This window comes from Lampris incognitus, chromosome 6, assembly GCF_029633865.1.
Source record: "Lampris incognitus isolate fLamInc1 chromosome 6, fLamInc1.hap2, whole genome shotgun sequence".
Classification (NCBI taxonomy): Eukaryota; Metazoa; Chordata; class Actinopteri; order Lampriformes; family Lampridae; genus Lampris; species Lampris incognitus.
The window spans coordinates 14,983,467-14,994,078 of NC_079216.1; the positions used below are offsets into that span (position 1 = coordinate 14,983,467).

Consider the following 10,612-nt stretch of genomic DNA (forward strand, 5'->3'; position numbering starts at 1 on the left):
TTGCCATGTTTGGAACAAATCTGCCATAATAGTTTATTAATCCCAGAAAAGAGCGGCACTGGCTTACATTCATTCGGGCAGGGGCCTCTGGGGATTTGTGGAGGCCTGTGGCATCGATATGTCCCAGGTATTCCAGTGAGCTTTTTAAAAACTCACACTTTTCATGCTGCACCCAGAGGTCAAGTTTCTCCAAGCGACTCAGCACTGTTTTTCAGGTGATCAGTGTCATCACATTCATTTACTAGGGCGTGATCCAGAAAAGAGTGCACATTGAGGATCCCCTGAACAACTTGGTCATGACTCGTTGGAAGACAGAGGGTGCTGGCGTTATTCCCAAAGGCAGCTGATTGTAACGGAACATTCCCTTGTATGTTGTGATGGTGAGGTATTTGTGGGAGCTCTCCTGGACTGGCACCTGAGAGATCAAGTTTGCTGAAACCCTGGTGCCCCGCTAAAGAAGCAAACAAGTCCTCTATCTGGGGGATGGGATAATGTTCAGCACAGAGGACGGGGTTGATGGTTACTTTAAAATCCCTGCAGATGCACACACCCCCTTTTTCTTTGCGATTGGCATGATGGGGGTGGCCTATTCACTGAACTGGGGAAATCACCAAGAGTTGTTGTAGGCACTTTCAGCTTCTCTGAAATAAGGGAGACTGCTGCCCCAGTGTCTAGATCCATCTCTGCTGTTTGCCCCTCTATTTCTGGCCTGACCCAGATTGCAGAAGAGGCTGGATTGTCCCGCTGTATGACATTTCTTCTCCACATCCCATCATTAGCTACATCTACCATGTTCAGGGCTAATTCAGCGTCTGAGTATCGTATCAGTGTCACTCGGCTCAGCACTAGTGTCCAGCTTATTAACCTGTCTTTGAATTTTCCTTCCTTTTCCTTTTTCTCCCTCACTGTGTTTGCAGCTTTATTTCCCTGCTTCTCTCTTTGCATGTGCGTGAAACGTGGCCTTTCTTATTAGGGCGGTGGCAGATCTGATCTTTGTAGAAGCAGTCACTTTCAGTATGATTTGAACTACCACTCCGGGTGCATGTCCTCCCTGGAGTTGATGAGGGACGTGGCATTCACCTTCATGGAGCTGGTAAGCGGCTGGGACTCCCTTGCCACCGTCTCTACAGAGATGGCGATGTCCACCGCTTTCTGGTAGGTAAGGGCAGCTTCTTTTAGTAGTCTCTTCTGTATATACTTGGTGTTGAGGCCGCAGACCAACCTGTCCCTCAATGCATCCTGCAGATAAGCTCAAAACTCACAGTGCTGACAGTTTTTTTTTCTTCAGATCTGCAATATACTGTGCTGTTGTCTCCTCTCCACTTGATTTCTTTTGTGAAAGCCATATCTTTCAGATATCACAGTGGGTTACAGGGAGAAATGGGCTTGTAGTATTTCCATAGTCTGAGCATAAGTTTTCTCTATTGCCTTACTTGGGGATTTTATTTTTTTGGATTCCCCCCCCCTTTTTCTCCGAAATTGTATCCAGCCAATTACCCCACTCTTCTGCTCCACCCCCTCTGCCTGCAGACTACCACATGCCTCCTCCGATACATGTGGAGTCGCCAGCCGCTTCTTTTCACCTGACAGTGAGGAGTTTTTCCAGGGGGAAGTAGCGCGTGAGAGGATCACGCTATTCCCCCCAGTTTCCCCTTTCCCCCCGAACAGGATCCTCGATCGACCAGAGGAGGCGCTAGTGCAGCGACCAGCACACATACCCACATCCAGCTTCCCACTAGGCTCTGTGCATAACTGTAGTCCACTGACTTCCGGTTTCTACTGCAGCGGTCATACCAATTTCCTGTTTGTTGGCACGTGCTATTGACAATGGCATGTTATGAGGATGAGTCCTCATAATTGTGGATGTAACTTGATATGTACAACTTGACACTTTTCACCCGATTGCTGGTAGGTGCAGGTGAAAGTTTGTTGACTATTCTGTGCATGTGCGTGAGTGTTAGCATGAAGGAGGTGGATATTTAATTTATCGTCCATTTTCTTCAATGTCTTTAGAGGAAAAATTGAAAGCGAAAAGACTGGTGTAGCAGCGTCCAAACGATGTCCAAATAACACAAAAGGACAAATGACAAAATCTAAGTTTGTGTTACTTGGTGTCAATGAAAGGACTGGCTAACGGCAAGTGTAGCTTAAGAATTCCCTTTTCTGTTTCCCATGCTTGATGTTTGGAGGAGACATGACTTGGACCCAAAGAAATTGTGGATTTGAAACATTTATCCAACAAAATTAGGAAACATATGCGTGTGTGTGAGTGAGTGAGAGAGAGAGAGAGAGAGAGAGAGAGAGAGAGAGAGAGAGAGAGAGAGAGAGAGAGAGAGAGAGAGAGAGAGAGAGAGAGAGACAGACAGACAGACAGACAGACAGACAGACAGACAGACAGACAGACAGACAGGAGTAGTTTGTAGGTACGTCTCTGTGTTGTTGCTGTAGAGCACTTGCTGTATAACAAGGTAGATAGTGTCGCTGCTGTAACTTGGTATCTGGGATGTGATGCTGCTGTTGATGCAGCGTGAGCTGTTGATGGCCCCTCAACCCGTTCTTCACATTCCTCCCATCTGGTTGCAGATAAAGGCCGACATCCTGGAAAAAAAAAAGCCTGCTTTGACTGAAGTTCTGTCCCCTTTGCCACAGCAGCTTTAAATAAAGTACCCCGGTGACAACGCTCGTCCATGTGTCTTATTAATGGCCATGCACAGTTATATGTTGTGTGTAACACAACATACAACATATAACTGTGCATGACCATTAATACAGTTACACAGTTGTTGTGTGTAACAACTATGTAACTGTATCTAACTATGGACGTATGTATTATGTAAACAGTATGTCACATACTGTATACATAATACATACGTCCATAGTTAGATACAGTTAGATAACTGACCAAAGATAAATTAGATAATCGGCCAAATACAATTAGGGAGAAAAAGAAGGACAAAATCCCCCCCCTAAATACACATACTGTATGTGTAAGTATGAAGATAAACTTGTTTTCTGATGTGATGAACTTGTATTTGGCTGTACAGACTGTGTGGTAAAAAAATTCATTAAGTAAGGACGATTAGGCATCTATCTATCTATCTATCTATCTATCTATCTATCTATCTATCTATCTATCTATCTATCTATCTATCTATCTATCTATCTATCTACCTACCTACCTACCTACCTATCTATCTATCTATGTATCTTTCTATCGTTGTGGTGAAATATTATGTTTTAATGTCAGAAAAACTGAACCAAAACAAAAAAACAAAACAAAACAAACAAACAAACAAACAAACAAACAATATGAGCAGCAATTATTAAATAATTTAGCAGTTCATTGTCAATAGTTTTTAATTTCATATATCTGCATTATTGGTCCCTGGTTGTATTTTCTTGCTGACAGGTTCTAGAATTCTTGTGATGGATGGATTCTAGAATCTAGTGAGAGAGCCTATTTAAAGCTGGCTCATCTGGAAACTGACCATTTCGCATGTGGAGGTGAACGAGTGAAGACGTATAACGTGTAAACTGCAGATTGTTTGATTTGTGAAACAAGAATGAGTTCCTCATCAGAGAAATCCACCTCAGACGTGAAGGAATTTCAGTATTATGTTCTGCCTAGCAGTACTTCCTACTACCTGCTGATGAGCTTTCTAGGAGAGGGCTGCTTTGGACAAGTGGCCCAGTGTCTCAAACTACCCACAAAAGAGACCGTGGCTGTTAAGATCCTAAAAACTAAGAGCAAGTATGCTCTGGAGGCTGAGAAGGAGGTAAAGACTTCAGCCTACAAAATAATGAGTAGGCTGACTAAAATGTTGTTTTAACGTCTGTTTTTGTTGCTAAAATATTTAGTCTCAGGGGCGTCGGGTGGCGTAGCGGTCTATTCCGTTGCCTACTAACACGGGGATCGCTGCTTCGAATCCCCGTGTTACCTCCGGCTTGGTCGGGCGTCCCTACAGACACAACGGGCCGTGTCTGCAGGTGGGAAGCCGGATGTGGGTATGTGTCCTGGTCACTGCACTAGCGCATCCTCTGGTCGGTCGGGGCTCCTGCCAGGTTAAAAGAACTGGCTGGCGACTCCACATGTATTGGAGGGGGCATGTGGTAGTCTGCAGCCCTCCCCGGATCGGCAGAGGGGGCGCAGCAGTGACGGGGACGGCTCGGAAGTGTGGGGTAATCGGCCAAATACAACCAGGGAGCAAAAGAAGGAAAAATTTCAAAAAAAAACAAACCTGTCTCATCAAAATGTATGACGTGAACAGCTGGTATAAGTATTTATATTTAGTATAAGTACTTTGTATGAACCTCTCTAACTTGTGTATCCACAGCTGGCCATGCTGAAAGTGGTCAGGAGTCTTGATCCAGACACTCATAACATCGTCCGCTTCCATGAAGGCTTTTTCTATCGCGGACTCACGTGTCTGGTGTTTGAACAGCTACACATGAGTCTCCTCGACTACATGAGACAGACACACTTTAAACCTCTGTCTCTGAATGAGATTCGTCCCATCACAGTACAGGTACAGTGACCCGTTAAACTCTCGGGTTGTTCGTCTTGCACACCTTGAATCTACTAGGAAAATTAATGACAGAATATGACACGGTGCCCAACATTCAAAACTCTGCCAATGTGTGAGTGTGGAAAGTCATCTCTTATGTCTGCCTCTCCATCTCCAGCTGGCCACCGCCTTCAAAGCTCTGAAGAGCATCGGGCTGATTCACACAGACCTGAAACTAGACAACATCATGCTGGTTGACCAAGTCAATCAGCCGTTCAGGGTGAAGCTGATTGATTTTGGTCTGGCTGTTCTCTCCTCTGAGGTTCAGCGTGGCAGCATCCTTCAGCCTCTTGGTTACAGGTGAGTAGTACTTAGACCTGAAGTGTCCAGCAGTGTGTCTGCAGTTCTGCTGGAAACCAGAAGCTACAGTTGTGCTATTCTTCCATATTGATGAGGATAAACGTTAGATCTGATCATTCTCAGCTGGCGAGGACATTTAGTACTGATTTTTGTTCATTTATTTATTTAACCTTATTTGACCAGGAAGGTCTCTCGAGATTGAAAATCTATTTTTTTGAGGGAGACCTGGCCAAGACAGCACACCACAATCACAAAATCATGTTAAAACATACAGCGGATACACAAATGGAGAAAACAACTATATCAAGCTTAGGAAAAGCAATTTCACTCTTCCCTACACCGTCTTTTATTACAGGTGTGAGTGAAGGGTGAATTCATCTACAAATGTGTGATTTTGTTTTGTGGGTCCTTGGTAATGTTTGCTGTCTTTGTTTGGTCCTTGTCTCCCCACCTTTAGGGCACCAGAAGTTGTCTTGGGCCTCCCCATCTCAGAGGCAATAGACATGTGGTCCCTTGGCTGTGTAATGGCAGCGATGTTCTTGGGAAGGAACCTCTACCCTTCTTGGAAAGAATTTGACATGGTAAGTCACCTGATGTCCCTCACCAGTTGCTTCATCACACAGACAGAATATCACAACCCATTGTTGAAGCTGAAGGTGGGTTAATGTGATGTTGTGTTGTCTCTCCAGATGAGAGCCATTGTGGCAACACAAGGCATGCCAGCAGATCACTTGTTGGATGCTGGTTTGAGGACGAGGTGTTTATTCACCAGGGACTCAAAACATCAAACTTGGAGGCTCAAGGTAGTGTATCATACAACTTCCGGCTTCAGCCGGTCAAAAAACACATTAGATAAGGAACAAGTGAAATTGTTGAAAAGGTTTCAAAGACTTGTCGCATGTTTGTTATTTCTTTTAGCTGCCATGGGAGTACTTCCGGGACACAGGAAAATCGCCCAGGTGCCCCAGCAGGTTTAGGTTGGGCTCCCTTGATGTCCTGTTGAAGGTAAGTGGTACCGCTGGTACTGGTTTATTCTACAAGTGATGACTCAGTTGAGAACCGTCACTTTGCTCCTTTAACATGAGCCAGGCATTTTCTTTTGACTTGACTGACTTGTGTTTTGTGTGGTCTCTAAATCCAGTGCAAACCTGAGGGGGCAGGCGAGCACGAGGAGGAAGACATCCAGGCATTTGTTGATCTGCTCAAAAGAATGCTCAACCTGGATGCTGCCCAGAGAATCACCCCCAGCCAAGCTCTGAGACATCGCTTCCTCAGCATGACCCACCTTGCTATGGGCTACCACCACAGCTCCTAGTGAGTGACTGTGTGTGTGTGTGTGTGTGTGTGTGTGTGTAAATAGATGTCCATTTTAAATGCTAATTCTATTTCTTTTATAACATGGGTCTTATTTCTCTAGTTTTCCATCATGCATATCAGTAGTGATATTTTTCTCACCAACTTCATTGTCACATTGTCAAGGTTTTGAACACGGGGCCACCGCTGGCCTCAGCTTTACAACAGCGTCTTATGGGGCAAGTGAATATGAGCGCCAGACATGTTTTAACAAGTCCAGTTGAACCCAGTTATCTCACCACATATTCAGAAGTTAAAACTACCCCGAGATCCCAGAAAGTTGCGTCAGTTATTCTGGACACAAAGTTAGTAGGAGAAATGTGCCACCACTCATCTGATGCCAAGATCAGACTACACGAATTCAGCCCGATTTTGACACGACTCTGTCGTTGCCAGCAAGTTTTCAGCATCAGGCCTGATTATGAACATCAGGAACGACGAATGGGGGTCTTGACCCCGTGTAGTGTGACATGATGGAAGAACAGCGATGTGGCGTCTGGACGCTCCACGACACCCCGACATAAAGTCTAGCATGTCAGAATTTATTTTATGTTCCTGCCTCGTCCGACATCTCCTACGACGTGTTCCTTGAGTGTCGCCAGTCCCTGGGCTTTCAGAAATGATGAGTCTATTTAAATACCCTAGGTAGCAGTAACCATCAACTAACTACGCTGCCAGTGCAAATTAAAAGTCATAGATAATGGGAAATCATGAACACAGTGTAACTCAGGCACTAGGTTTTCTTTTGTTTTTTGTTTTTTAGCTTAAAGGACGGGTTCAAGCTTGTGTTCAGTTGTATCATAAGTGGCTGTTTTAAAGCTGCGTCTCGCTGTGGTCCTGTGTCCAAAATCACAAAAATGAAGCTGGTGATTAAAATATCATAACTGATATGCACAATGGCAAAAACTATAAAAGCAAGACCAGAAAGGATTGATCCTTTAAGGTGTTTAATTCATAAAGACATATTGATGTGGATTCATTGATTCATTCACTGATTTATTCGCCAGTTGATTCATTCATTGATTGATACATTATTTGTTTTGTATCCAGCGTGATGGACTCCTTTGACATCATGTCCATCTGCCCACTCTCGGAGTTGTCTTGGGGGTCTGAGATCAATGAAACCTGCAACCAGCAAGACCAGAACCCCATGACCTCCCTCACAGATTCTAATGGCGGAGGAGATGATAAAGAGGAGGGTGACATCAAAGGAGTTGATGATAAATTGGAGGTTGACATCAAAGGAGGAGATGATAAAGAGGAGGGTGACATCGAAGGAGGAGATGATAAAGAGGAGAGTGACATCGAAGGAGGAGATGATAAAGAGGAGGGTGAGATCGAAGGAGTTGATGATAAATTGGAGGGTGACATCGAAGGAGGAGATGATAAAGAGGAGGGTGACATCGAAGGAGTTGATGATAAATTGGAGGGTGACATTGAAGGAGATGATAAAAAGGAGGGTGACATCGAAGGAGGAGATGATAAAGAGGAGGGTGACATCAAAGGAGATGATAAAGAGACGGGTGATATCGAAGGAGGAGATGATAAAGAGGACGGTGACATCAAAGGAGTTGATGATAAATTGGAGGTTGACATCAAAGGAGGAGATGATAAAGAGGAGGTTGACATCGAAGGAGGAGATGATAAAGAGGAAGGTGACATCGAAGGAGCTGATGATAAATTGGAGGGTGACATTGAAGGAGGAGATGATAAAGAGGAGGGTGACATTGAAGGAGGAGATGACAAAGAGGAGGGTGACATCGAAGGAGGAGATGATAAAGAGGAGGGTGACATCGAAGGAGACGATAAATTGGAGGGTGACATCGAAGGAGTTGATGATAAATTGGAGGGTGACATCGAAGGAGGAGATGATAAAGAGGAGGGTAACATCGAAGGAGTTGATGATAAATTGGAGGGTGACATTGAAGGAGATGATAAAAAAGAGGGTGACATCGAAGGAGCAGATGATAAAGAGGAGGGTAACATCGAAGGAGTTGATAATAAATTGGAGGGTGACATTGAAGGAGGAGATGATAAAGAGGAGGGTGACATTGAAGGAGTTGATGATAAATTGGAGGGTGACATTGAAGGAGGACATGATAAAGAGGAGGGTGACATCGAAGAAGGAGATGATAAAGAGGAGGGTGACATTGAAGGAGGAGATGATAAAGAGGAGGGTGACATCGAAGGAGGAGATGTTAAAGAGGAAGATAACATCAAAAGAGAAGATGGTGTAGAGGAAGGGAACATCGAAAGAGAAAATGATGAATATAAGGGATACACTGGGGACAGTAACAAAGCGGGGCTCATCCAAAGAGAAGAAGTTGAAAAGAAGGGAGACAGAAGAGAAAATGGAGGAGGGGAGCAGATGAGAAGTGAAGGAGCAGGATGTAGAGACAAAATTGGTGGAGAAAAAGATGAAGGGTTGAAAAGAGAAAGTAAAAGAAAAGGAGGAAGAGGAAGATGGAGAAAGAGTTGGATAAGTAGGAAGAGGAAAGGAAAAGATGAAGAAGAGGGGAAGGAGGAGAAAGCAGAGGAGGCGGAGGAGCAAAACAAAGAGGACAAGATGAAACAGAGCACATTGATATCCCCACCAACAAAAGCTAATATTCTTACTCCTCCTTCCCCCTCCTCACTTTCATCCCCTCTCCTTCGCCCCTCGGCAGGTCCTCTATGCTGCACACTCCTCTAACCCAATAGACATGTAACATAAATGTATAAATGTTAAATGTAAATATTGAGCCTACATATAAATGTTAAATAGTCAGGTGAATGTTGAAGCTAGATGTGCTCGGTGTCAGCACTCTCATCAGAGCCCCTGAGTCTTCTTCCTGTGAGGACATCTTCTGACATACCTGCACTGAGACAGCTGGACGCAGGAAGCTGTATGTAAGAATGTCCAGTCAGTCCTGGCTCATCCTGGCCACCCCCTGTCCAAGGACTTCAAGTTGCTTCCGTCTGGCAACAGATACAACCTGCCAACACGCAGGACCAATAGACTCAAGAACTCATTTGTCCCGGCTACAATTAGCCTTTTATTTACTGTTATTTGTCTGATGGACAATTGTTTATAAACTGTATATAAGATAAATATGATGAATTAATTGATGAGTAGTGCAGAAAGGGTAGGCTTAAATAAGTTTATACTTCCTCCTACTCCTTTGTGAACATGTTATATTTAATTTGTGTTGTTTATGATAATTTTATTGATTTTGTTGCATAGGTTTATTCACTTCACTTTAATATTATTTTGTTTATATCCTTTTTGTGTTTTTTGTGTTGTTGTTTTTTCACGTTCAAAATAAAGCAAATGAAATGAAATGGTTCTGCATTACTGCTGGCTGTGCAACAAACTGTCCCTCAGGGATGATGAAGGTATGCTTGACCTGGACCTAATGGTTTGGTTTTGACACTATTGCCGCCCCATCTGACTCAAACATAGATGTGAGTTGCGCACGTGCACGGTTGACTCAGGAGGGGCAATGTACCCCCTGAAAACACTAAACATCCCAGTGGGAGCCAACCAAATATGAAGAGCCCTGTTCTAAAACACAACCCATCACAATCTGGAGAAGAATCATGAAGTTCACGTCATCATTTAAACAGGTGTAAGACTTCCCTTAAGCTACACCCAGAATTTAAAAATGGCAGCATGTGTCATTTCATGGCTTATTTTCTGAACCAACTGATGGGTGCTGTTCATTATTACACCCAGTATACACCGCACAGCCCATATTATGGGCTCGAGAGTGCGACCAAAATTTTTAAGAGTGCGACTGAAAAAAATTATAGGTCACACTGGTGCAGCCGATGCTGCTCGGGTGAACACTGAAATCTCTTTCGCAAGCGCAGCATCGCTCTGCGTTCTCCTGATGGTATCGTGGTCTAAACCAATAAGAGACAGAGCTCGGGCGGGTCCTTGCCTCTGATTGGCTGTGGTCCTTTTCACTGCTCTAAGTAGTGTCAGTTCAAAAAATGCGAGCGACCTGAGCAGGCTGAGCGCCAGAGAACTTGAACGGGAAAATAATAGCCTATAGGTCTACGCGACAAAACGAGTGAAACTGAAGAGAGGTAGAGCCATTGAAAGTTTTTTCATTAAAAGCACCAACACTTTTATTTGGAAATGTTTAAATGTTTTAAATGTTCAATTTAAGCTCAGTGTAGCACTTTAAACACTTTATTTTTCTTTATATATTCTTCATATATATATATATATATTGTGTTTAAAATAAAGACAAGCTTTTTCTACACCTTATTGTTTTAAATAATCATTCACATTATATGACAGAAGAGCGATAAAAAGGAGACCTTTTGGTGTCAAAGGCGACGCAATGAAAAATGTGGGTGCACCTAAATTTTGGGCTGGTGCACCTAAACAAAAAAGTTAGGCGCAC

General features: G+C 43.7%; 1 protein-coding gene across 1 annotated transcript in view; it reads left to right on the top strand.

Moving 5' to 3' along the window:
- The window catches only part of LOC130113862 (uncharacterized protein DDB_G0290685-like), a 36,946-nt gene extending 27,426 nt beyond the window's left edge, over nt 1–9,520 (top strand). Inside the window, exons 2-8 of the mRNA XM_056281539.1 lie at nt 4,335–4,526; nt 4,684–4,865; nt 5,323–5,446; nt 5,555–5,668; nt 5,784–5,870; nt 6,007–6,179; nt 7,269–9,520. Of these exons, the coding sequence (XP_056137514.1) occupies nt 4,341–4,526; nt 4,684–4,865; nt 5,323–5,446; nt 5,555–5,668; nt 5,784–5,870; nt 6,007–6,179; nt 7,269–8,910 (2,508 nt within the window). The 5' untranslated portion in view covers nt 4,335–4,340 and the 3' untranslated portion in view covers nt 8,911–9,520. The remainder of the gene's footprint in view (nt 1–4,334; nt 4,527–4,683; nt 4,866–5,322; nt 5,447–5,554; nt 5,669–5,783; nt 5,871–6,006; nt 6,180–7,268) is intronic.
- Nucleotides 9,521–10,612: the final 1,092 nt, after the last annotated feature.